General features: G+C 42.9%; 1 protein-coding gene across 1 annotated transcript; it reads right to left on the bottom strand.

Annotated features, from left to right (window-relative positions):
* Positions 1-4,448: 4,448 nt before the first annotated feature.
* On the bottom strand, positions 4,449-21,298 carry LOC120562359 (polymeric immunoglobulin receptor-like). The gene is made up of 6 exons (XM_039806074.1): positions 21,242-21,298; positions 18,246-18,572; positions 13,238-13,582; positions 10,182-10,280; positions 8,712-8,749; positions 4,449-7,309 (listed from the first exon to the last, which is right to left on the bottom strand). The coding sequence occupies exons 1-6, from the start codon at positions 21,279-21,281 to the stop codon at positions 7,166-7,168; spliced, it is 993 nt and encodes a 330-aa protein (XP_039662008.1). The 5' UTR covers positions 21,282-21,298; the 3' UTR covers positions 4,449-7,165.
* Positions 21,299-21,760: the final 462 nt, after the last annotated feature.

The raw sequence follows: 21,760 nt of genomic DNA, 5'->3' as shown, positions 1-21,760 counted from the left end.
CTCCATATGAGGCTCCTTTTACAACTACAAGGTCAATATTGTTTTTCAATAACGACAAAACAACGACTCATCCGTGCATTTATATGGAACTAAGCTTTAGGAGCTTTCCATCTTTACTCTCCTCCCTGTTACGCTGCATTTGGAAATCGATTGTTTTTGACTGATCAAATGGCAGCAGCCGGAAACAACAACAGCTGCGGTGAGTTGTTCAAAACCAATCACAGGAAGGAGACTGATGCTGACCAATCACAGGATGGAGACTGATGCTGACCAATCACAGGATGGAGACTGATGCTGACCAATCACAGGATGGAGACTGATGCTGACCAATCACAGGAAGGAAGGAGACTGATGCTGACCAATCACAGGAAGGAAGGAGACTGATGCTGACCAATCACAGGAAGGAAGGAGACTGATGCTGACCAATCACAGGAAGGAGACGGACGCCGACCAATGACAGAACATTCTGAGGTTAAAAACTTTTAATCAGAAGTTTAAATTTTCTTTAATGTTTTTGTCGCTTTTTCAACATTTTTACCTCTTTCGTTGTTTTTCCCACCTTTTTCATGTTTTCTCTGCTGATTTTGGCCATTTTTTGTCACTTTTGGACAATGTAAACTAGCAGAATAAATGGGTATCAGAAGAACCTCTCTGTGTAAAGTGTCAGATGTGGTTTATTCAACAGGACACACAGTGATTCATCACTTTCATCAGAACAGGGAACTTCCTTCATAGTGAACAGGATCGCTGTCTTTACATGCGATTATAATTTTCCTGTTTTGGCGAAGCATGCCTGACAACATCGTCAAAGGTTGCTGTGCTTGGATCACCACCTTGGTTCAGTCCTGCAGTCCCACAAACGCCTCCGAAGGTTGCTAAAGTTGCTCTGATGAAGGTATTGAACTCCTTGCAGTTATTGCTGGGTCTGTTGATTTGTCTCGCGGCCGCCAGCTCTGATCCCCGGGCGGACATGCGTCCCGCGTCCCTCCTCTCCACACTACACCCCTACATCTCAAACACCAGCCAGCGTCCCTATCTTGGCTGCATTTTTTACAGGTTTTTTATCAGGTGAAAATATGACTACCAAGGTTAATCAAAGAGTTAAGTTTCTGTTGAGAAAAGTCATCTTTCTTTCAGACTAAGTCTTCAGCATCAGCTGTAGCTCCTGGAGTCTAAAGTCTGTTTGATTATGCTGCCATCTCCTGGTAGACCCGATTATTACAACGCTTCAGAAGAAAACTTCAGAAGGCTCAAAATAAATGGATAAATTGATATTAAAGTTGACCCACAGACACATCTTAATCCATTCATAGTCAGTTTTCAATTTCCTCCTGTGTTCCCCCCCTTGTGTCTGTACTTGAGGACGGCACCTTCGTTCTGGGTTTCTGGCAGAGGAACACACCTGAAGATCATTAACAATCAACACATCTGACAGTCTTTTCCAATCAACCTTCATGCCTAAAAACTCCTGGGCTCGTATTTATCAAACCTCTGATGCTACGTTTACACATGCATGGTTATTCTGAAAAACTGAGACATTTCCCTTCGTTTGTGACCTTCTTTTACACGCAAACGGAGAATTCGCCTCTGAAAACGATTCTTTGTAAAACCTCCGGCCAGGGTGGAGATCCCCCCCCCCTGCGGTCTCGAGGAAAACAAAAACAAACAAATAAATAAAAACAAAAACAGAAATCACACCTTGTCTGGTCGCCCTCCTCTAGTTCTTGTGATGCTGAGGGAGCCAGCGCTGAGCTATCATTTTCTTGGTTGCGGTTGAGCCAGCTAACCGTCAGCCAGCTTCTGTCTCTCAAGCAGGTGTAATTTAGAGTCGTCATTAAGTAACAAGACAATCGGGTCAGTAGGAAGTCGACGTCCTATTACATCAGAGATTATTGATGTTTTTTATTCCAGAACTCATGCACCTGTTCACACTCCCAGACCATCTGCAGGAAAGTTCCAGTTTGTTCAGGCTGGCAGAACATACACTGGGAGTAGGAATGACTTTAGAGACATATCTTTTCTGAGGAGTCCAGAGTGGAGATTTTTGAAATCTTCGTTTGCACGTTTGCATTTAAACTGAGACAAACGACAAACAAAAGGTTTAGGCAGCCGAGAAAGTGAGGAAGAGAAGAGAGAGGAAGTGAGTCGTTGCTGTTGTTGATACTTTGGGGATTCTGATTGGCTAACGTGGGCTTGAGCTTCTCGTTGCACTGCCACCTACAGGTTTGGCATGCTCTTGACGGCATATATACACGGATTCGTGAAAAACGAAGCCTTTTCTGAACACTGACAGCTGTGCACGATGTTATTTTTGAAAACGGAGAGGTTGAATTGTCCGACGGCCACCTGTAAATGCAGCATGAGAATTACTCACAAAGAACACTGCTCAAAAGCAAACTTTAAAAGGCTCAAAATAAAGTGATAATGGTTATATTAAAGTTGACCCGGAGACACATCTTGATCCTGATCATTTCACAAATCTGAATTGGTCGACGTGGATAAAAGAATCACTTATGTGAAGATGCTGCTCACAAAATTGTGAAAAACTTGCTACTAAAGTACTTTATTACTTTTAACTACTAAGACAATATCATAGCCACTTTACAAAAAGTAGCCAGACAGATTTTATTCCTTTTTGATTGAATAGTCTAAAGGTGACTTTACAAAGCGAGCCGATAATCTTCCGTCTGGCAGTCTGGCGAGGTCGGTGACTCGAGTCTGTTCGGTGTGTCCCGTGCTGTCGTCCGTCCGAGGGGCTGTCGGCCTTCATTTTGGCCGATCTGACTTTTATAATCAAACCCATCTGATTGGTGGAGCGCTAACCCGGAAACGGGGGGCAGGATGAGGTGACTAGAGTCTCTCAAAATCTGATGAATTAAACTGACCTTTGTTGATCTGAAATGAAGACAGATTCAACAGCTGCATCACGGCCTATTTCTCTCTTCACATGTTTTCAGAAACACGTTTCGGTGAACTATTTTAGTCCGATATGAGATCAGATTCTGAACGAGCCGCCATGACAGTCTGGCTTTGAATTTCCGGAGAAACCAGACCCACATGACGCGTTCGTCCAATCAGCTGTTTTAATTTTTTGGGGCAACAACACAGATTAGTGCCGCCTGCTGTTATGGAGACGTATTAGGTCCCGTCTCTTCGGTGTGTTCTGAGGAACTTTTTGGATCAACTCGGGGAGACTGATCAGACCGACTGGCTTTACTGCCGACGGTCAGCCGTTTGGTCAGTGTGTCTGGGCCTTAATGATAAAACATATTTGTTTACAGTGCAGCAGTAGAGAGGAATAATAATAATAATAATAATAATAATAATAATAATAATAATAATAATAATTCACTGAGCACGTTTAAAGAAATGGTTACAAAGCACCATGTAGCATTCTCAATCTCAATTCTAAATGTTTTAAACTTTTTATGTTTGCTGTTATGTAAAAACTCAGAAGCAGCTGGACTCTGCACACGTAAAGAAAGTTCTGGAGACTTTGATGACTAATATAGAAGCATTTAATGAAATCTGGATCAAGGAGAATCAGGATTAAACAGCAGAGTTTAACCACAGTGTAGTGTCGAGTAGTACCATCCCAACTCTTCCTGGAGGAGGATTTAAACTCACACTGGACTTAGAGATTACCAAATAAGGTCCTTCTTTACTTATCTATGCATGTGTGAAGATGCTGTTGGATCATTTACAACCACTACTCTTACCTAGAAGACCTGTTGTAGGTACCCCAGATCACATGGGGTAAACCTGTCTCAATATACACACTGTGAGTTTATAAGATGGATATTCTAGCACAGATCCCTCCTAATGAGGTCTAAAATGCCTAAATAAACCTTCCAGCATCCAAATACCACCTCAGGAAACTCAGACACATTTTCAGAAATGCTCATAGTTACAATAACAAATCAAAACATTCAATATATATATATGTATATATGTTAAATACATTTCTGATTCATGCTTATGTTTTTAACCTAAATCAATCATCAATCAAAATGGTTATACTAATCAATCAAACCTCACCAAAATGTTTTTGGCTCTGAGGAATAATAAATAATTAAGTAGATTAAATCTTATTAAAGTAAAACATACATGAAAGTAAATCACACTTTTAAATTCCTTAATGTAAAACTATCACAACATTAATGCAGAAGGGAAACTAAGATCTTAGTTCATTTTATGAAAGTAAAAGTAAGTTTAACAAATTCCACTTTAACAGTGATCAATGTTCCCCTCCTATGTGCAAGTCATCCACTGTGACTCGGTTCTCTAAACCATCATATATAAGTAAGTAAGTAAGTAAGTAAGTAAAATTTATTTATAGAGCGCATTTCACAGATACAAATCACAAAGCGCTTTACAAGGTACATACAGACATACATGGGGTAAAGAAAATACAGCATGACATGAGGAGAGACGAGGAGAAAAAGGCAACTCCCAGACTATGCCCCAGTAGGAGTACAGTTTGGGAACAGGAAAAAAACACCTCAGCAACATAATATAAGCACATAACCAGTACAAGGGCACACAAGACACGCAATGGAGGGGGGGTGGGGGGGGAGTTGGGTGCATGGGGATGAGGGTGTTGGGGTTGAGGTAGTCCAGCACAGGCAAGCAGACATCTGGTCCTGCAGCCAAACAAAGGCGCTGGTCCCAGACCCGCCCGCCTGACTGGGGGTAGAAGCTGTGAAGGCACTGGATAGGGGGTGGGGGGTGATTGCATATCTGTATATATGTAAGAGTTTGTGTGTGTGTAGGCCTGAGTAGTCAAGCTACGTCTGGCCCCCGTAATCTGGGTTTCTCAGTCCGCACGATTGACATAGCGATACACAGCCGGTTGCCATGGAGTCAGCCCTGAAACAGGACCCGTACGAGTCAACAATCAACAGGTGTCTGTGGGAGTCGGGTAAGGAGCGCAAGAGTGTGCCTCGCTGTAGTGCTCCAGGGGGAGTGAGTATTCAACACCGGCCTTGGCCAAGGCCAGCGCTGGTTCAGGAGCCGAAAAGATAAGATTGGAATTTGTTTTGCCTTGGGGCGAGGAGCCGCAGTTAGTCACTCTCGACTTCTCTGAAGTGTCCCCTCTGGTCTCCATATCGATCAAATTTCCATGCCAAAACCGTGAGTTTCCCCAAGATGTTGTCCAGTTTGTCCAGAGCTGACAGTCTCATCAAGATGGTATCCAATTGTTGGCCCATGGTAATCACAGTATCCAATTTGTGGCTCATGGAGTTCAGAGTCACAATTTGAGTTCCGACAGCTCTGCCCACAGCTTCAACCATGACGGGCAGCCTGGTATTTAGCTCGGTTCCCGTCTTCTTTTTAATTTCTCGATAAACCAGGGCAATGCCTGAGCCAATCAGCAAAAGACCTGTTATCATGGTTCCGAATAGGTAGATATCTTCAATGTCCTCCACGGAAAGAACCGCCAGACACACGACCCGCCACCTCTCCCACGCGTCCATCGTGTAGCCAGCTGCAAACGTTCCGGCAAGGCAGTCGGGTTCCCCCGAACCCGAGCTTCTTGTCGATGGTGTCAATTGCGCTGAGAGACCAGTTGATCAAATCCATAATTCTTAATTTAGGAGCAGTGCAGAGAGAGAGACTCTAAGAGTACACAGAGACAAAGACTAGACGAGAGAGCAAAGCAGGGCAGGAAACGGGAAGGAGAGGGAGAAAAATGCGACCGCCTTCATTGAGAGCCAAACGAGAGCTGATAAAGAGATAAATACATGAAGAAGGTATGTAGGAAATGCATTCAAGAGTATTATAATTCTGGAGAAAACAAATGCCGTTGACGTTGCCCTGCGTTGTGGTGACCATCGTGCAGTGAAAGTGCCAGGCGCTGGAGATTATGATTACAAATGTTGGATGACTTGCATTATGTTGCTCTATATAATGTTTAGACCACACATTGTCAATTTCATGTAAATCGGATAATGTTTGTCACATGAAGCTGACTTCCTGTTGCCAGCAGGTGGCGCTATGACTGTAATATAATCACTCCCCATGTGTATGTCATTAGACCTGGACTGTTATTCTGCATGAGAAATTAGGGGCAGATTGAACAATGTACACTCTAGTAATAAGTAGTTCCTGTTTGCGGTGTAACATGGAAGTTCAACACCCTACTACACCCATGCTGCTGGACAGAAACTCAAAAGCTTCGCAATTTAGCTTTGCCAAGGTCTTTACATTGTACTGCGCATTTAGAGGTACATTGAGTTAAATATGTAGGAGTATGTTAAAGTACAAAAACTGGAAATGGTAATTCTTTTCTCCAAAATTGGCAAAGTAAATTCAATATAGCTGACTTGCTGTTGGGGTGGCTAAAGAGCCAATTTACCAGACTCCAGCCCGAGACACTCATCAGATGTCAATGGTCGCCACTTCTGATACATGGGCAATGTTTAAATTTTTTGAGCACCTATAGCCTGTCAGAATTGTGATTCATAAACAGAGAGATTGCATTGGACCTTCACCAACTGACATGGTTGGTGTTCAGACCCTAATTATAAATTTAGATAACGTGTCACAATTGAAGATGTAAAAGAAACTCCATTGACTACAAATGTACAGTGGCCCAAAGAGATCAACGAAATGCAACCCAAGAAAACACATGCAAATAAAACACACTGCGAAGAAGTAACACTCCAGCAAAATGAGAAACACATTCTCCAATTTAACAACATACACATTGCATTAAGAAATGCACTGAAAATACAGAAGTAATTGGCTTCTGCTTTGTCTTTGCAGTGTACCATTTTTCTCTAAATGCAGCACACTGAGCACAAACTGGACGCTTGAAGTGATCTGATATCACTTATTTAATTCCAGAAAGTTGGTCTTATATTATCTGCCTTTTCACAATGGATGGAGAAGTAAAAAGTCTTTTAATCAAACTTTTTAAGGCCTCAGTTCTTAATGTAAACATGAACCTGGTGCATCATAAAATATATTGTTGCTTCTTGCTTGGTACAATTTACAGCAGAAGTTGTTTGAGAATCTCTTTTATATCGAGATAAACTGGGATTGGAACTGAAATTCCCTAACCTGATTGATAGCCAATCAGAAATGTAATCCAATCAGGACGCTGAGAATCGGAATCAGGATTGATTTAGGAAATCAGTGATACCCAGCCCTACGCTCCAGCTCATGTGTGTCGTATTTGTGAGATTGTACAGTAGCTTTGGTTCTTATCCCTGGTGGCTGGATCGAGGTTCATGTAGGTGGAGTTTTCTAAGATGAAGACTGGATTACAGTTCTCATTGTAGAAATGTGGGGCAACCTGAGGAACCTAACAAAGATATTTGACAGAGACAGGAATCTTGAAATTATTCTTTGAAGGTGACACATGAGAACAGGAGGCAGAAAAGGAAAAGCAGTACACATGCTTTGAGCTGCATTTTAAAGAACATTTGAGTGATGGACTGTGAAGAAAGAGGTTTAGGTTCTGTTTACATTTTGATGTAATTGTCACTACTTAAGTCCATTTTTAACTGCTTCTATTTTTCTACAAACTGCCAACTTACAAGTTGGGGTATTAGTGCATTTGTTGATATTATTATATATATTATTATTATTATTATTATTATTATTATTATAAGAAAATCTTCCTTCCCATGCAATACAAATCCCCAAACTTTGCTTATAGGTCCAGTCCTATGCTAAACTTCTTTAACTGGGATTCAAGGCCCAATAACCCTAACCCCAGCAGCAGCCGTCTAATGTTAACAACTTTAAAGGTTCAATACAAATGAGTCATACATGTTAACACTTTTTAACTTTTACCAAAATGTCGGCCTTATTGAGAAGAAATGTTCATATGTTTTAAGCTTGCAATTTTGAAGTCCATCACTCTGTTTTTATCCAAAACTATATAAACCAAACTCCTTCTAAAGGTTTTGCACAATTTAACCCTTGTGTTGTCTTCCCTTCGTCATACAGTTTTTAATTTTTCTGGGTCTGGGTTTTCTGGGTTTTAGTCGTCTTTTCGACACTTTAATCATTATACATGACGTTTTTGAAGATTTTCCAGATGTTTTTGTCCCTTTTTTGATGTTTTGAAGCTCTTTTCAACATTATTTCATCAATTATTTTCTTTAAATGCAATAAAATTTAATAAAACATCCAAATTCAATGAAAGTAGTGAACTGATCATTCATTTTACTTGTGAAGAGCGTTGTAGGGAACCATCCACGCTATTTCTTTTTGAAAATTTGTTTGAAAGAAAACCCAAATTTCTGATATAGAAACTTTTTGAAAATGGGTCAACTTTGACCTGAGGACACCAGGAGAGTTAAAAAAGAATTGCTCCACAGCATCTTCAGACTGTCCTCCACAGACAAATCAGCCAGATTTATTTTTTTGTAAGAAATTATGCTCGCTATTTATCAGAATTTATAATAGTAAACAACTACTGCAACATTTTTGCTTAAATGTTTATAAAAATATGTCACAACATTTTTATCTAATGGTAGAAGTAATGTGGTAAAAAAAGAATTTAATCTCAAAACTGAATTATTGATAGTATTTTGAATTGACAGTGAAATGGCCGTCTAAGGAGAACAGCAAAAAGTTCAGAATGAGATCTAATTCATAGTCACAGATGACGACCTTCTATCTTCTACCGATCCTTATCTCTAATGATAATCATGATAGTCAGCCAACAGAGAGGAAAGAGAGTTAAAGAAAGTCACCTTTAAGTTCAGGCCATCTGACTGTCCTCCAGCGGAACCTGCGCAGAAGACAGAATAAAATGAGTAATTATTTTGTAGATGAGGTAATGTTATGTGCCAGGCAGAGTGGCAAAGTGCCCGTAGTATGTTTATCATTCCTAATGTGTTTCTTTCTCTTCCGCTCCCCAGTTTTCTCTCTCAGTATGAAAACACTGATTGGTTTTCAAGCAGTGCAGCCCAGTAAAGCAGGTCATTGGTTCCCTTAGGTTTGGAGCTGGCCGATCAGCTGGCCTTCAATACAGTGAGCTGTGGGTACCCTGTACAAATCACGAGATACACCAGGTCTAGCGGTCGTTGCCGCCCCTGTACATGTTTTGTGAAGCACCTTTAACCCTTGTGTTGTCCTACCATCAACCAGGAAACTTTCTATTTTTCTTTTCAACGCTTTGGTCGTCTTTTTCGACACTGTTGTTTGCTTTTCCTGAAGTTTTTGTCACTTTTGTCATCGTTTTGGTCACTTTTCTCGATGTTTTTGAAGATTTTTGTCACTTTTTTAAATTTATTTTGGTCACTATTTCCAAAGTTTTTGTCACTTTTTTTCTGCACTTTTTGATGTTTTTGTTATTTTTTCAACGTTCTTTTATCAGTTTTTTTTCACATGCTATAAAATTGAATAAAAAACCCAAATTCAATGAAAATAGTGAACTGATAATTTTATTTACTTGTGATGAGTGTTGTATGGAAGCATCCACGTTATTATTTGTTTTTTTTTGACAATTTGGTTGAAAGAAACCCAAAATTTCTGATATAGAAACTTTTTGAAAATGGATCAAATTTGACCCGAGGACGACAGGAGGTTTAATAAACATGAACACATGTTGAAGAAACATACAACACTCACTAAACAACTAAATGTTATTACACGAGGAAGATTTGGTTTAGTTTGAGTGTGTGCCTGTGGTTGTTTCAACACTAACCCTTCCCAGATAATCTCCTGGTACTAGTTATCTGATTATATTGAGGAAAGTTTTCAAACATCTGTCTCATTTTGATTGTCACGTTATTGTCCCCGTTACCATGGAAGTGGACATAACACAATTGGGGGCTGGTCCGGGAAGGTCCCTCTCGGTCACTGTAAGCACGTTGGAGCCTGAGAAACTAATTTCACCTGGTAATCTGAACAGATCCCAATAGTTGGTAAAACCTGCAGACATGGTATATGTACTGGCCGCCACTGAAACGTCCTTCTACCTGCCCTGTGTATAGGATTTAGTTTTCTGAGAATGTTGCATGTTTCTTTAACCAAGTTACTGTTCATTAAATGTTGTGTGACTCAGGTTTGTAGCGTCTGTGTCCTCGTGTTGATTTGTTCCAGAGAAATACATAACAGAGGAACACTGTCAGGACAAAAACATGAATTGTTGAAGTGGTAAAAACCACAACCTAATAAATGGGAAGTTTATTGTTGTTGAGTTGTTCCTGTTGTCTCACCGTTGGGTTTGCACTTTCTCCGAATACAGATGATCGTCAGCGCCAGCACAGAGATGATGACAATGATGAGAAGAGTCACGACCAAATACAGCAGCACACCTTTGTAAAGAAGAGAGAAGTTGGTTTTACAGACATTTCCTAGTTGATGATGACTTTACATTTGGGACTTGAGGCCCTGTTCATGCAGTGCTGTCAAACTAGCCCCTCAATGATAACTGTCATATTAAACTCAATGTGCAAATCATGAAAACAAATGAGTAACATTTAAATTCACACAGCATTTAAGTGCTGTAGAAGTCCCTTTGGAAAAAGACAAACTTTTCACAATAACTCAGTAGACTCAGTTCTTCTCTATCAGTTCTGAGGGTTTCAGGCTCTATCACTGAAGTGTGAATAGTGTGTGAGCTCAGAGCTTGTCGTCGAGATTTACAGGAAGACAAAGATCAACAACATGAGATATAACAACTAACTGTTAGGTAGTACAATTATTTTAAACTAGCTGGGGGAGAAAAAACACATTTTGTTCAGGAGAAAAAGTACAAAGAGCAAAACTGTCCAGCGTTCCCCTGCTGAGCGTGTTTGTTGGGTGATGGAAGGACAATTATATGTAACTGCTCCAATGTGTACATGTACCTCTGGGTGATGGTGTCTCAGTGTGTACATGTACTTCTGGGTGATGGTGTATCAGTGTGTACATGTACCTCTGGGTGATGGTGTATCAGTGTGTACATGTAACCTGTGGTGGTGTCTCATGTACAGTGCCTTGCGAAAGTATTCGCTTGAACGTTCACCTTTGCCACATTTCCGGCCTCAAAATAAAGATATAAAACTGTAATTTTTGTGAAGAATCAACAACAAGTGGGTCATTATGAAGTGAAAAAACATTGGTTATTTCAAACTTTTTAACAAAAAAAACTGAAAAAGTGGGCGTGCAAAATTATGCCTTTACTTTCAGTGCAGCAAACTCTCCAGAAGTTCAGTGAGGATCTCTGAATGATCCAATGTTGACCTAACTAATGATGATAAATAGAATCCAGCTGTGTGTAATCAAGTCTCCGTATAAATGCACCTGCTCTGTGATAGTCTCAGAGGTCCGGTAAAGCGCAGAGAGCATCATGAAGAACAAGGAACACACCAGGCAGGTCCGAGATACTGTGTTGGAGAAGTTTAACGGATTTGGATACAAAAAATTCCAAGCTTTAAACATCCCAAGGAGCACTGTGCAAGCGATAATATTGAAATGGAAGGAGTGTCAACCACTGCAAATCTATGAAGACCCGGCCGCCCTCTAAACTTTCAGCTCATACAAAGAGAAGACGATCAGAGATGCAGCCAAGAGGCATGATCACTCTGGATGAACTGCAGAGACTACAGCTGAGGTGGGAGACTGCCATAGGACAACAATCAGTCGTATACTGCACAAATCTGGCCTTTATGGAAGAGTGGCAAGAAGAAAGCAATTTCTAAAATATCCACAAAAAGTGTCTTAAAGTTTGCAAAAGCCACCTGGGAGACACACCAAACATGTGGAAGAGGTGTGGGAGAGAAACCAAAACGAACGTTTTGGCAACAATGCAAAACGTTATGTTTGGCGTAAAGCAACACAGCTCATCACCCTGAACACACCATCCCCACTGTCAAACATGGTGGTGGCAGCATCATGGTTTGGGCCTGCTTTCTGCAGGACAGGGAAGAGGTTAAATGATGAAGAGGATGACAAATACAAATCTGAAGAATGATGGAGCTAAAACCGAGCTGACGGAATTGTCTTCAACAAACAATGATCCAAATAAACAAAATCTACAATGGAATGGTCACAAATAAACATATCCAGGTGTTAGAATGGCAAGTCAAAGTCCAGACCTGAATCAATCGAGAATCTGTGGAAAGAACTGAAAACTGTTGTTCACAAACGCTCCCATCCAACCTCACTAGCTCACTGTTTTGCAAGGAGGAGGGGCAAATGTCAGCCCATGTGCAAAACTGATAGAGACATACCCCCCCCTACACTGTAATCGCAGAAAAGGTGGGCTACAAAATAACTTAAGGGCGAATAATTTTGCACCAATATTCAGTTTTTTATTTGTTTAAAAGGTTTAATATCCAATAAATTTCGTTCCACTCATGATTGTGTCCCACTTGTTGTTGATTCTTCACAAAAAATTACAGTTTTATATCTTTTTTGAGGCCTGAAATGTGGCAAAAGGTCGAAAAGTTCAAGGGCCACATTTTCGAGGCACTGTACATGTACCTCTGGGTGGTGGTGTCTCAGTGTGTACATGTACCTCTGGGTGATGGTGTATCAGTGTGTACATGTACCTCTCTCAGTGTGTACATGTACCTCTGGGTGGTGGTGTCTCAGTGTGTACATGTACCTCCGGGTGATGGTGTATAGTGTGTACATGTACCTCTGGTGATATCCCAGTGTGTACATGTACCTCTGGGTGATGGTGTATCAGTGTGTACATGTACCTCTGGCTGATTGTGTCTCAGTGTGTCATGTAACTCTGGGTGATGGTGTATCAGTGTGTACATGTACCTCTGGCTGATGGTGTTCCAGTGTGTACATGTACCTCTGGTGGGATTGTGTCTCAGTGTGTACATGTACCTCTGGGTGATGGTGTATCAGTGTGTACATGTACCTCTGGCTGATGGTGTCTCAGTGTGTACATGTACCTCTGGGTGATGGTGTATCAGTGTGTACATGTACCTCTGGGTGGTGGTGTCTCAGTGTGTACATGTACCTCTGGGTGGTGGTGTCTATGTGTGTACATGTACCTCTGGGTGATGGTGTATCAGTGTGTACATGTACCTCTGGGTGGTGGTGTCTCAGTGTGTACATGTACCTCTGGGTGATGGTGTCTCAGTGTGTACATGTACCTCTGGGTGATGGTGTATCAGTGTGTACATGTACCTCTGGGTGATGGTGTATCAGTGTGTACATGTACCTCTGGGTGTCTCAGTGTGTGGAGCTGTAAAAAATAAAAACATGCCGATACAAAGACAACCTTATGTGTGTGTGTGTGTGTGTCACTAGTAATAATTTGTATTCTCACCATAAGTCTCAGCATCTGTGACAGCGACCCTAAACTCTTGGTAAGGATCTGGAGAGAAAGATGTGTTCAGACCACACCTGTAGCGTCCTGAGTCAGACCAGGTCAGCTGGGAGATGGTCACATACAGATATCCTCCTGACACAGATCCTTCCACATATCTGATGCCGTATCTGTCTCTCTGAGTGCTGACATTGGTTGTTTGAACCAGAATGTCTTTGTCTTCACATTGTTCCTTACAGAAGTACTTCCTGCTTCCAGAGAGAGAAAAGAAGCATGACACGATGACGCTATCTCCAGGTGTCTTATAGAAGGTTTTTACTTCAGGAGGATTTCTTGCCAGCAGTGCTGTTGAAAAGACAAATAAAAATCAATAATAACTTTCTGTACTTCAGGGACCAGTTTTTCAAACAATTTAATCTGGATCAAATTGATCTGGATTTAGAAATCTCATGTTTTGCTGTCCACGATCACCTGACACATCTTACTTTTATACCAGTTGTTTAAAGGAACATTGGACTGGATCACTGGGATCCAGATTCCAAATTTCAGGAGTACCAAATCTGACCAGAGTCTTAAATGGAGCCAACAGTGTAGCCTACTGGCTCAGCTAAGAAGTACAGGTAGGCTACTAATACCCATTGTTTGTTTTAATTTTAAGAAACAGAAAAACTGTAATAAACAGAAACATTTTATATTCCCCTCTCCGGAACCATCACCTTATCGTGGTGGAGAGGTTTGTGTGTCTCTGTGAACCTGAGGGCTGTGTTGTCTGGAGCTTTGTGCTCCTGGTAGGGTCTCCCAAGGCAAAGTGGTCTCAGGTGAGGGGCCAGACAAAGAATGGTTCAAAACCCCAATGGAAAAACAAGGTAGAAATGGAGTGACCCTGCCCGGAGGAAGCCCGGGCCCCCGTCTGGAGCCAGGCCCAGACGGCGGGCTCGCGTGGCGCAGCCTGGCGGCTCGGGTTTGCCACGGAGCCCGGTCGGGCACAGCCCAAACAGCTACGTCGCTCCCATCTCTCCAGCCCATGGGCCCACCACCTGTGGGAGGAACCGCTGGTCGGGTGCGCTGCCACATGGGTGGCAGTGAAGGTCAGGGGCCTCGACGGACCAGACCCGGCAGCAGACGCTGGCTTTGGGAACGTGGAACGTCACCTTCTGTGGGGAGAAGCCGAACGTGCGGGAGGTGGAGCGCTACCGGTTAGATCTGGTGGGGCTTACCTCACGCGACAATCTCGGTTCTGGAACCGTACTCCCTGGATAGGGTTGGACTCTTCTTCTTCTCGGAGTTGCTCAGGGTGTGCGGCCGGGCGGGTGTGTGGGGATACTAACAAGCCCCCGGCTGAGCGCGCTACGTTGGAGTTTACCCCGGGCGAGAGGGTCGCCTCCCACTCCGCGCGGGTTGTGGGGGAAAACTCTGACTGTTGTTTGTGCATATGCACCAAACAGGAGTTCGGAGTATTCGGCCTTCTTGGAGACCTTGAGTGGAGTCCTGCATGGGGCCAGTGGGGATCATTGTTCTGCTGGGGGACTTAACGCACACGGGCAATGATGGAGACACCTGGAGAGGCGGATTGGGAGGAACGGCCTCCTGATCTAAACCAGAGTGGTTGTTTGTTGTTGGACTTCTGTGCTAGTCATGGATTGTCTATAACGAACACCATGTTCGAACATAGGGATGCTCATAAGTGTACCTGGTACCAGAGCACCCTAGGCCGAAGGTCAATGATCGATTTTATAATCGTTTCATCTGATCTGAGGCCGTATGTTTTGGACACTTGCGGTGAAGAGAGGGCAGAGCTGTCAACCGATCACCATCTGGTGGTGAGTTGGGTCAGGGGTGGGGAAGACTCTGGACAGACCTGGTAAGCCCAAACGTGTAGTGCGGGTAAATTGGGAACGTCTGGAGGAGGCCCCTGTCCAACGGACTTTCAACTCGCACCTCCGGGCGGAGCTTTTTCGCATCCCTGTGGAGGCTGGGGGCATTGAACCCGAGTGGACAATGTTCAAAGTTTCCATTGCTGCAGCAAGCGGCGAGGGAGCTGTGGTCTTAGGGTCTTAGGTGCCTCAAGGGCGGTAACCCACGCAACACCGTGGTGGACACCGGTGGTCAGGGAAGCCGTCCGACTGAAGAAGGAGTCTTTCCGGGATATGTTATCCCAGAGAACTCCGGAGGCAGTTGCAGGGTACCGGCGGCCCGGCGGGCTGCAGCCTTTGCCGTGAAAGAGGCAAAGCAGCGGGTGTGGGAGAAGTTCGGAGAAGACATGGAGAAGGGACTTTTCCGGTCGGCACCAAAGTGCTTCTGGAAAACTGTTCGCCACCTCAGGAGGGGAACGGGGAACCATCCAAGCTGTGTACAGTAAGGATGGGACACTGTTGACCTCAACTGAGGAGGTAATAGGGCGGTGGAAGGAGCATTTTGAGGAACTCCTGAATCCGACTAATACGCCCTCTATGTTAGAGGCAGAGCTGGAGGTGACGAGGGGATTGTCGTCGATTTCCCGGGCGGAAGTCACTGATGTAGTCAAACAACTCCACAGTGGCAAAGCCCCGGAGATTGATGAGATCCGTCCAGAAATGCTCAAGGCTCTGGGTGTGGAGGGGCTGTCCTGGTTGACACGTCTCTTCAACATTGCGTGGAAGTCTGGAACAGTGCCAAAGGAGTGGCAGACTGGGTGGTGGTTCCCTTTTTTTAAAAAGGGGGACCAGAGGGTGTGTGAATTACCACAGGGTATCACACTTCTCAGCCTCCCTGGTAAAGTCTACTCCAAGGTGCTGGAAAGGAGGGTTCGGCCGATAGTCGAACCTCGAGGAACAATGCGATTCCGGTTGTGTGGTGGAACAACGGACCAGCTCTTCACTCCGCAAGGATCCTGGAGGGGCCTGGGAGTATGCCCAACCGGTCTGCCATGTGTTTTTTGGGTTTGGAGAAGGCGTATGACTGGGGTCCCTCGGGAGATACTGTGGGAGGTGCTGCTGGAGTATGGGGTGAGGGGGTCTCTACTCAGGGCCATCCAATCTCTGTACGACCAAAGTGAGAGCTGTGTCCGGGTTCTCGGCAGTAAGTCGGACTCGTTTCAGGTGAGGGTTGGCCTCCACCAGGGCTGCGCTTTGTCACCAATCCTGTTTGTAATATTTGTGGACAGGATACGCAGGCGTAGTCGGGGTGGGGAGGGTTGCAGTTCGGTGGGCTGGGGATCTCATCGCTGCTTTTTGCAGATGATGTGGTCCTGATGGCATCATCGGCCTCGCGACCTTCAGCACTCACTGGTTCGGTCCGCAGCAGGTGTAGGCGGTTGGGATGAGGATCAGCACCTCTAAATCGGAGGCCATGGTTCTCAGCAGGAAACCGATGGAATGTCGCCTTCCTCCAGGTAGGAAAGAGTCCTTACCCCAAGTGAAGGAGTTCAAGTACCTTGGGGTTTTGTTCGCGAGTGAGGGGACAATGGAGCGGGAGATTGGTCGGAGAATCGGGCGAGCGGGTGCGGTATTACATTCCATCTATCGCACCGTTTGACGAAAAGAGAGCTGAGCCAGAAGGCAAAGCTCCCGATCTACCGGTGTTTTCGTTCCTACCCTCACCTATGGTCATGAAGGCTGGGTCATGACCGAAAGAACGAGATCCAGGGTGCAAGCGCCGAAATGGGTTTCCTCAGGAGGGTGGCTTCGCGTCTCCCTTAGAGATAGGGTGAGAAGCTCAGTCATCCGTGAGGAGCTCGGAGTAGAGCCGCTGCTCGCTGCGTCGAAAGGAGCCAGTTGAGGTGGTTCGGGCATCTGGTGAGGATGCCCCTGGGCGCCTCCCTCAGGGGTGTTCCAGGCACGTCCAGCTGGGAGGAGGCCTCGGGGAAGACCCAGGACTAGGTGGAGGGATTATATCTCCAACCTGGCCTGGGAACGCCTCGGGATCCCCCAGTCGGAGCTGGTTAATGTTGCTCGGGAAAGGGAAGTTTGGGGTCCCCTGCTGGAGCTGCTCCCCCCGCGACCCGACACCGGATAAGCGGACAAAGATGGATGGATGGATTTTATATTCCTTATTTTGTTATGTTTTTTGTTTACCATAACTCATTAGATGTGACATGCTTCATATATGCTTCAAATATGATGATTAACGTATATATCATCAGTAAACATTGATTTTCTGATTTTATTTGGTTTGAAAAACCAAAACTAAATCCACCCTTCTGATGAGATCAGGATAATCCTATTTTTTTTATCAAATAGATCCCAAACTGAGTTCAAAGGGCAGGTTTGATCCAGATCAAATGTAAGATCCCATTACGTACTCTGATCTTAGTCCGGAATCCCTCTTTTGCTTTTGAAACACCCATTTTACTGTTAAAAGCCCTCCTAGGGACAGGTGTTGCAAATTAGCCATGGCTACAAACACTGTGATACAGGCATCGGATTGTTATTTATGTAATAATCTATGTTTTTTGTATCTTTCCCTATTTAAATAAACTACAAATAAATTTCCAAGATTTGATCCAATCCGTGATCTGCAAAAAGCAAAAGAGGAATTCCGAACTAAGATCATATTTGAAGCATATGTGAAGCATGTCACATCTAATGAGATATGGTAAACTTCAAAACAAACAAAAAACATTATAACAAAATAAAGAATGTAAAATGTTTATGTTTATTACAGTTTTCTTTTAAATTAAAACAAACAATGGCTATTTGTGGCCTACCTGTTGTTCTTTGCTGAGCCAGAAGGCTCCATTTAAGGCTTTGGTCAACAGGATTTGGTAATCCTGAAATTTGGTATTTGGATCACAGTGATCCAATCTAATGTTCCTTTAAACAACTGGCATAAAGGTAAGACGGATCAGCTGGTCCTGGACAGCAAAACATGAGATTTCCAAATCCAGATCAATTTGATCCAGATTAAATTCTTTGAAAAACTGGGCCCAGATGATCAGAGTGATAAAGAATATGAAAATAACAAAATATGTCAAGTAAACAGAAAATTCATAAAATTTTCTTCACACAAGAAACAATGTTTTCAGACTCACCATCTACAACAATGATTTCAAAGTCGCTGTATGAATGTGAAGACAGAGATTTGTTTAGACCACACCTGTACCGCCCAGAGTCAGACTTGGTCAGCTGGGAGATGCTGACGGCTACAGAAGTGTTTGCTATTAGTGTTTCATGTTCAATCCCGTATCTGCCGCTCTGAGCTGTGTCACTGCTTGTTTCAATGAGAAGGTCTCCTTTTCCTTGACATTCATTCTTACAGAAGAACGTTGTGTTTCCAGATGAAGGAGAGTAGCAATAAACTCCTATATCTCCTCCTTCAGTCTGCAAGTAGATATCAATTGGGTTTCCATCCTGCAGAGCTGTTGAACAGATGAACAATCATTAGTTCTTTGTTCTTAGCCACTAGCCTATTTTTAGTTCTATTTGTCAGGATGCAGATAGGTATTTGAACTTTGTGAAGCTGCATCAAACTCCACTAACAGTCAGAGTGAATCAAGAGCTCACATGCAGTCTGTTCCCCTAAAAATACAACAATAAAACAAGCTACTAAAAAACATGACCTTGACATTTTATCAAAACTAATAATTGATGAATCAAGAAAATCACCTGGAGATGAACTGATCATGAAAGTAATTATTAGCTGCATACCTAAATACAAGCATTCATAAAATGAAAAAGCAACTGAGATCTTTGCAGATTTCTGGCACAGAACAAAACTTGTTTTCAAACAATTATGAAGTTTTTGTTAGTTGCACCTTTGTTTTATGTAAATTAAGTCTGTTCCTTCATTTCCTTCCTGATGTGCAGTTTATTTAGAGGAAGTAACACAAATACTTGTTATGAACTATATGTTAAAGCAAGTCTGTCCTAAAAGAAGAGTCCCACGCTCATCTGCACATTGGTAGAGTTTTAGATCTTCTGTCCATACTGGCCACAAAGAGATCCCTTATTAAAGCTGTGTCTATGTCAGTGATGGGTCCTCATCATGTTTCAACATAGAAAGCTGTCATGAGAAACTATTAGACCACTAGGGTTGGTTATTGTTTGGGTTTTTGCAGTTTGCCTGAAGAAGACCCAGTAGGGTCGAGACGTTGCATTTATATTACAGTTTTTTCTGATTGCTAAACAACAGTGGGCACAACTGGAGTCACATGTGCAAAACTCAAACTACAGTCTGCACTACCAACAGTCACCTGAGCTAAAGAGTTCACATCTCCTGCACAACTCATTCACAGCAACACAACTCTTAACACACGTCTCAAAACAGGCTCAGTGCTGCCAAACACTATGCACAGGCCTCACTGAGATAACACACACACACACACACACACACACACACACACACACACACACACACACACACACACACACACACACACACACTCTGTCACTCAGAACACACTGAGGGTAAAAACACTAGCATCAAACACCAATACAGAAATTACAAACTTTTTCATCTTTACAGTTTGAACAATTTGAGTGACTTGACACTACTCAACAGTTTCTTTAAGGAAAAAATATAGATTGTATAATATACCAATTTTTACATAAGGTAAACAAGAAGGAATGAAAATCAGCAGTTTTCTTCAATAAAGTATTTTGTACAAAGGTACATACGTAACAGTACCAAAGAATAGTGTGACTAATCCTGCCTCTCTCCAGCATCATGTGGCAAGTTTTCTTCATCACATTGGATGTCTTCATCATCTCTAAATACTAATGAATGTGGTGTTTCTATTGCTTTCACTTCCATTACTTTATGAAAAACAGTAAGAACGCAGTTTTACTGTTGTAAAGATATTGTGTTTTTCACTTTTTTTATAGCTGTGTATATAACCTCAGACATCTTACCTGGACATGTTGGTATCTTTGCTCTTTTACCTGTTTCTCTCAAACAGTACAGTGTATAATTATTTCATTCTTATTTGGTGTTTGTATACAAAAAAGACTTTCTGAGCTTTCTCTGTATAAATACCGTATATGTTCACTAACTAGTCTAAAACAAGACACCTGCTTAGGCTTTCAGCTAAAATTGCAATCAGCAGTGTTTGATAAGCACCAGACTGAAATCTATTCTGTTTTGAATGTGTGGTTTACAGTTCTGACAGCAGTGTGTTAGCATCTGAACAAAGTGCTGTAAATCTACAGTGTTGTGCACGTTGTGGTTAAAGTCATGGGATAAGTGTGTAGAGTTTTGAAAACTGTGTTCAAGCAATGAAAAACGAACTAGAGTTTGGTCCACATGAACTGCTGCTGTGCAGACTGGAGTTTGAGTTTTGCACATGTGACTCCAGTTGTGCCCGCTGTCGTCTAGCAATCGAAAAAAACTGTAAATATGGGAGTTTAAAGCATTGTTGCGGACATTACATTTTTTTTCACTTTAAGTACTTTTCATTTGTCCTGCACCTGCCAGAAGGTGGGATATGCGCACAATTACTTTTATAAATTTAGTAAACAGTTGGCGACATTAGCTTGTTTATTGCTAAGGCCATAAGGTCAAAATTAAAGATTTCATAATAATGTAATAATATAAATAACTTATTTAACCAGTAAATTGCAGTTGAACAACAAAAACAACCACCAGATGGGAAAAGGGTATTTCACAATAACTTTGAATGCACCGCGAGGCTACCAGTTGCAAGTGAACGCACCATCTGTGTTGTTTAATTCCGACAATGGCAGCTGCTGTGCTGCAGAGCAGAATGTTAGTCCCAGTGTTTTCAGTGAAATACAGTCACACTTTACACTGTTTAACGTTAGCTGTCAGCATTTTAACTGTGTTTAATCCAGCTGCTAGCTAAAGGTAGGCTAACGTTACATGCTGTCGAGTGTAGTGTAAAGTCAGGCACCAAAATGAGGCATCGAAATTTCCGTTCTTATTCGGTCTTATTACTACTGTTTAACTTGGCACCGGTGCCCTATTGGCACCGTGTTTCGGTACCCAACCCTACTTACCAGTGATCAATAAAGACAAGACAGAAACCAACAGCAGGACAGAGTGAGAGAAATCCAAAGTGAATGTACTCACAGAGGAAGAAGAAGCAGATCAAAGTGGGACAGACGTTCATGTTGAGACTCTGACGGTTACCGCTGCCTCTCTTCCTTCTTCAATGGCAAGCCAGGAACCTGTTACTTCTTTAAATGATGGAGTCCCTCCTCCAAGCACAACACCCACAGCTCTCCTCTCCTCCCCCCTCCATCACTCTGGGTTTATACTGACTGCTCAGACCAACACAGTCTCACTCCCTACTCGTCAAATGTCTGACGCATGGTCAAGGACCCCTGGCGTTAAGTTCCAACGAAAGAGGTGTACCTGTTGCAAAAAAGGTACACCTCTTTCGTTGGTCCTTGACCATGCGTCAGACATTTGATGAGTAGGGAGTGAGACTGTGTTGCTCTGACACTGTAACACATTCTTACTCCCATCCTGGAAACAGCACATCTAAATGAGACAGAAAGACATGGGGTAGTGTGATCCTCTTCCAAACATTGGTGAACAACACCAAGACATGGCTTTTGAAGGAAACAAATATATAGAGCATGCATG

Source organism: Perca fluviatilis, chromosome 7 (assembly GCF_010015445.1).
Source record: "Perca fluviatilis chromosome 7, GENO_Pfluv_1.0, whole genome shotgun sequence".
Classification (NCBI taxonomy): domain Eukaryota; kingdom Metazoa; phylum Chordata; class Actinopteri; order Perciformes; family Percidae; genus Perca; species Perca fluviatilis.
Note: the sequence above shows the minus strand (reverse complement) of the source record. Positions and strands in the feature narration are given on the sequence as shown.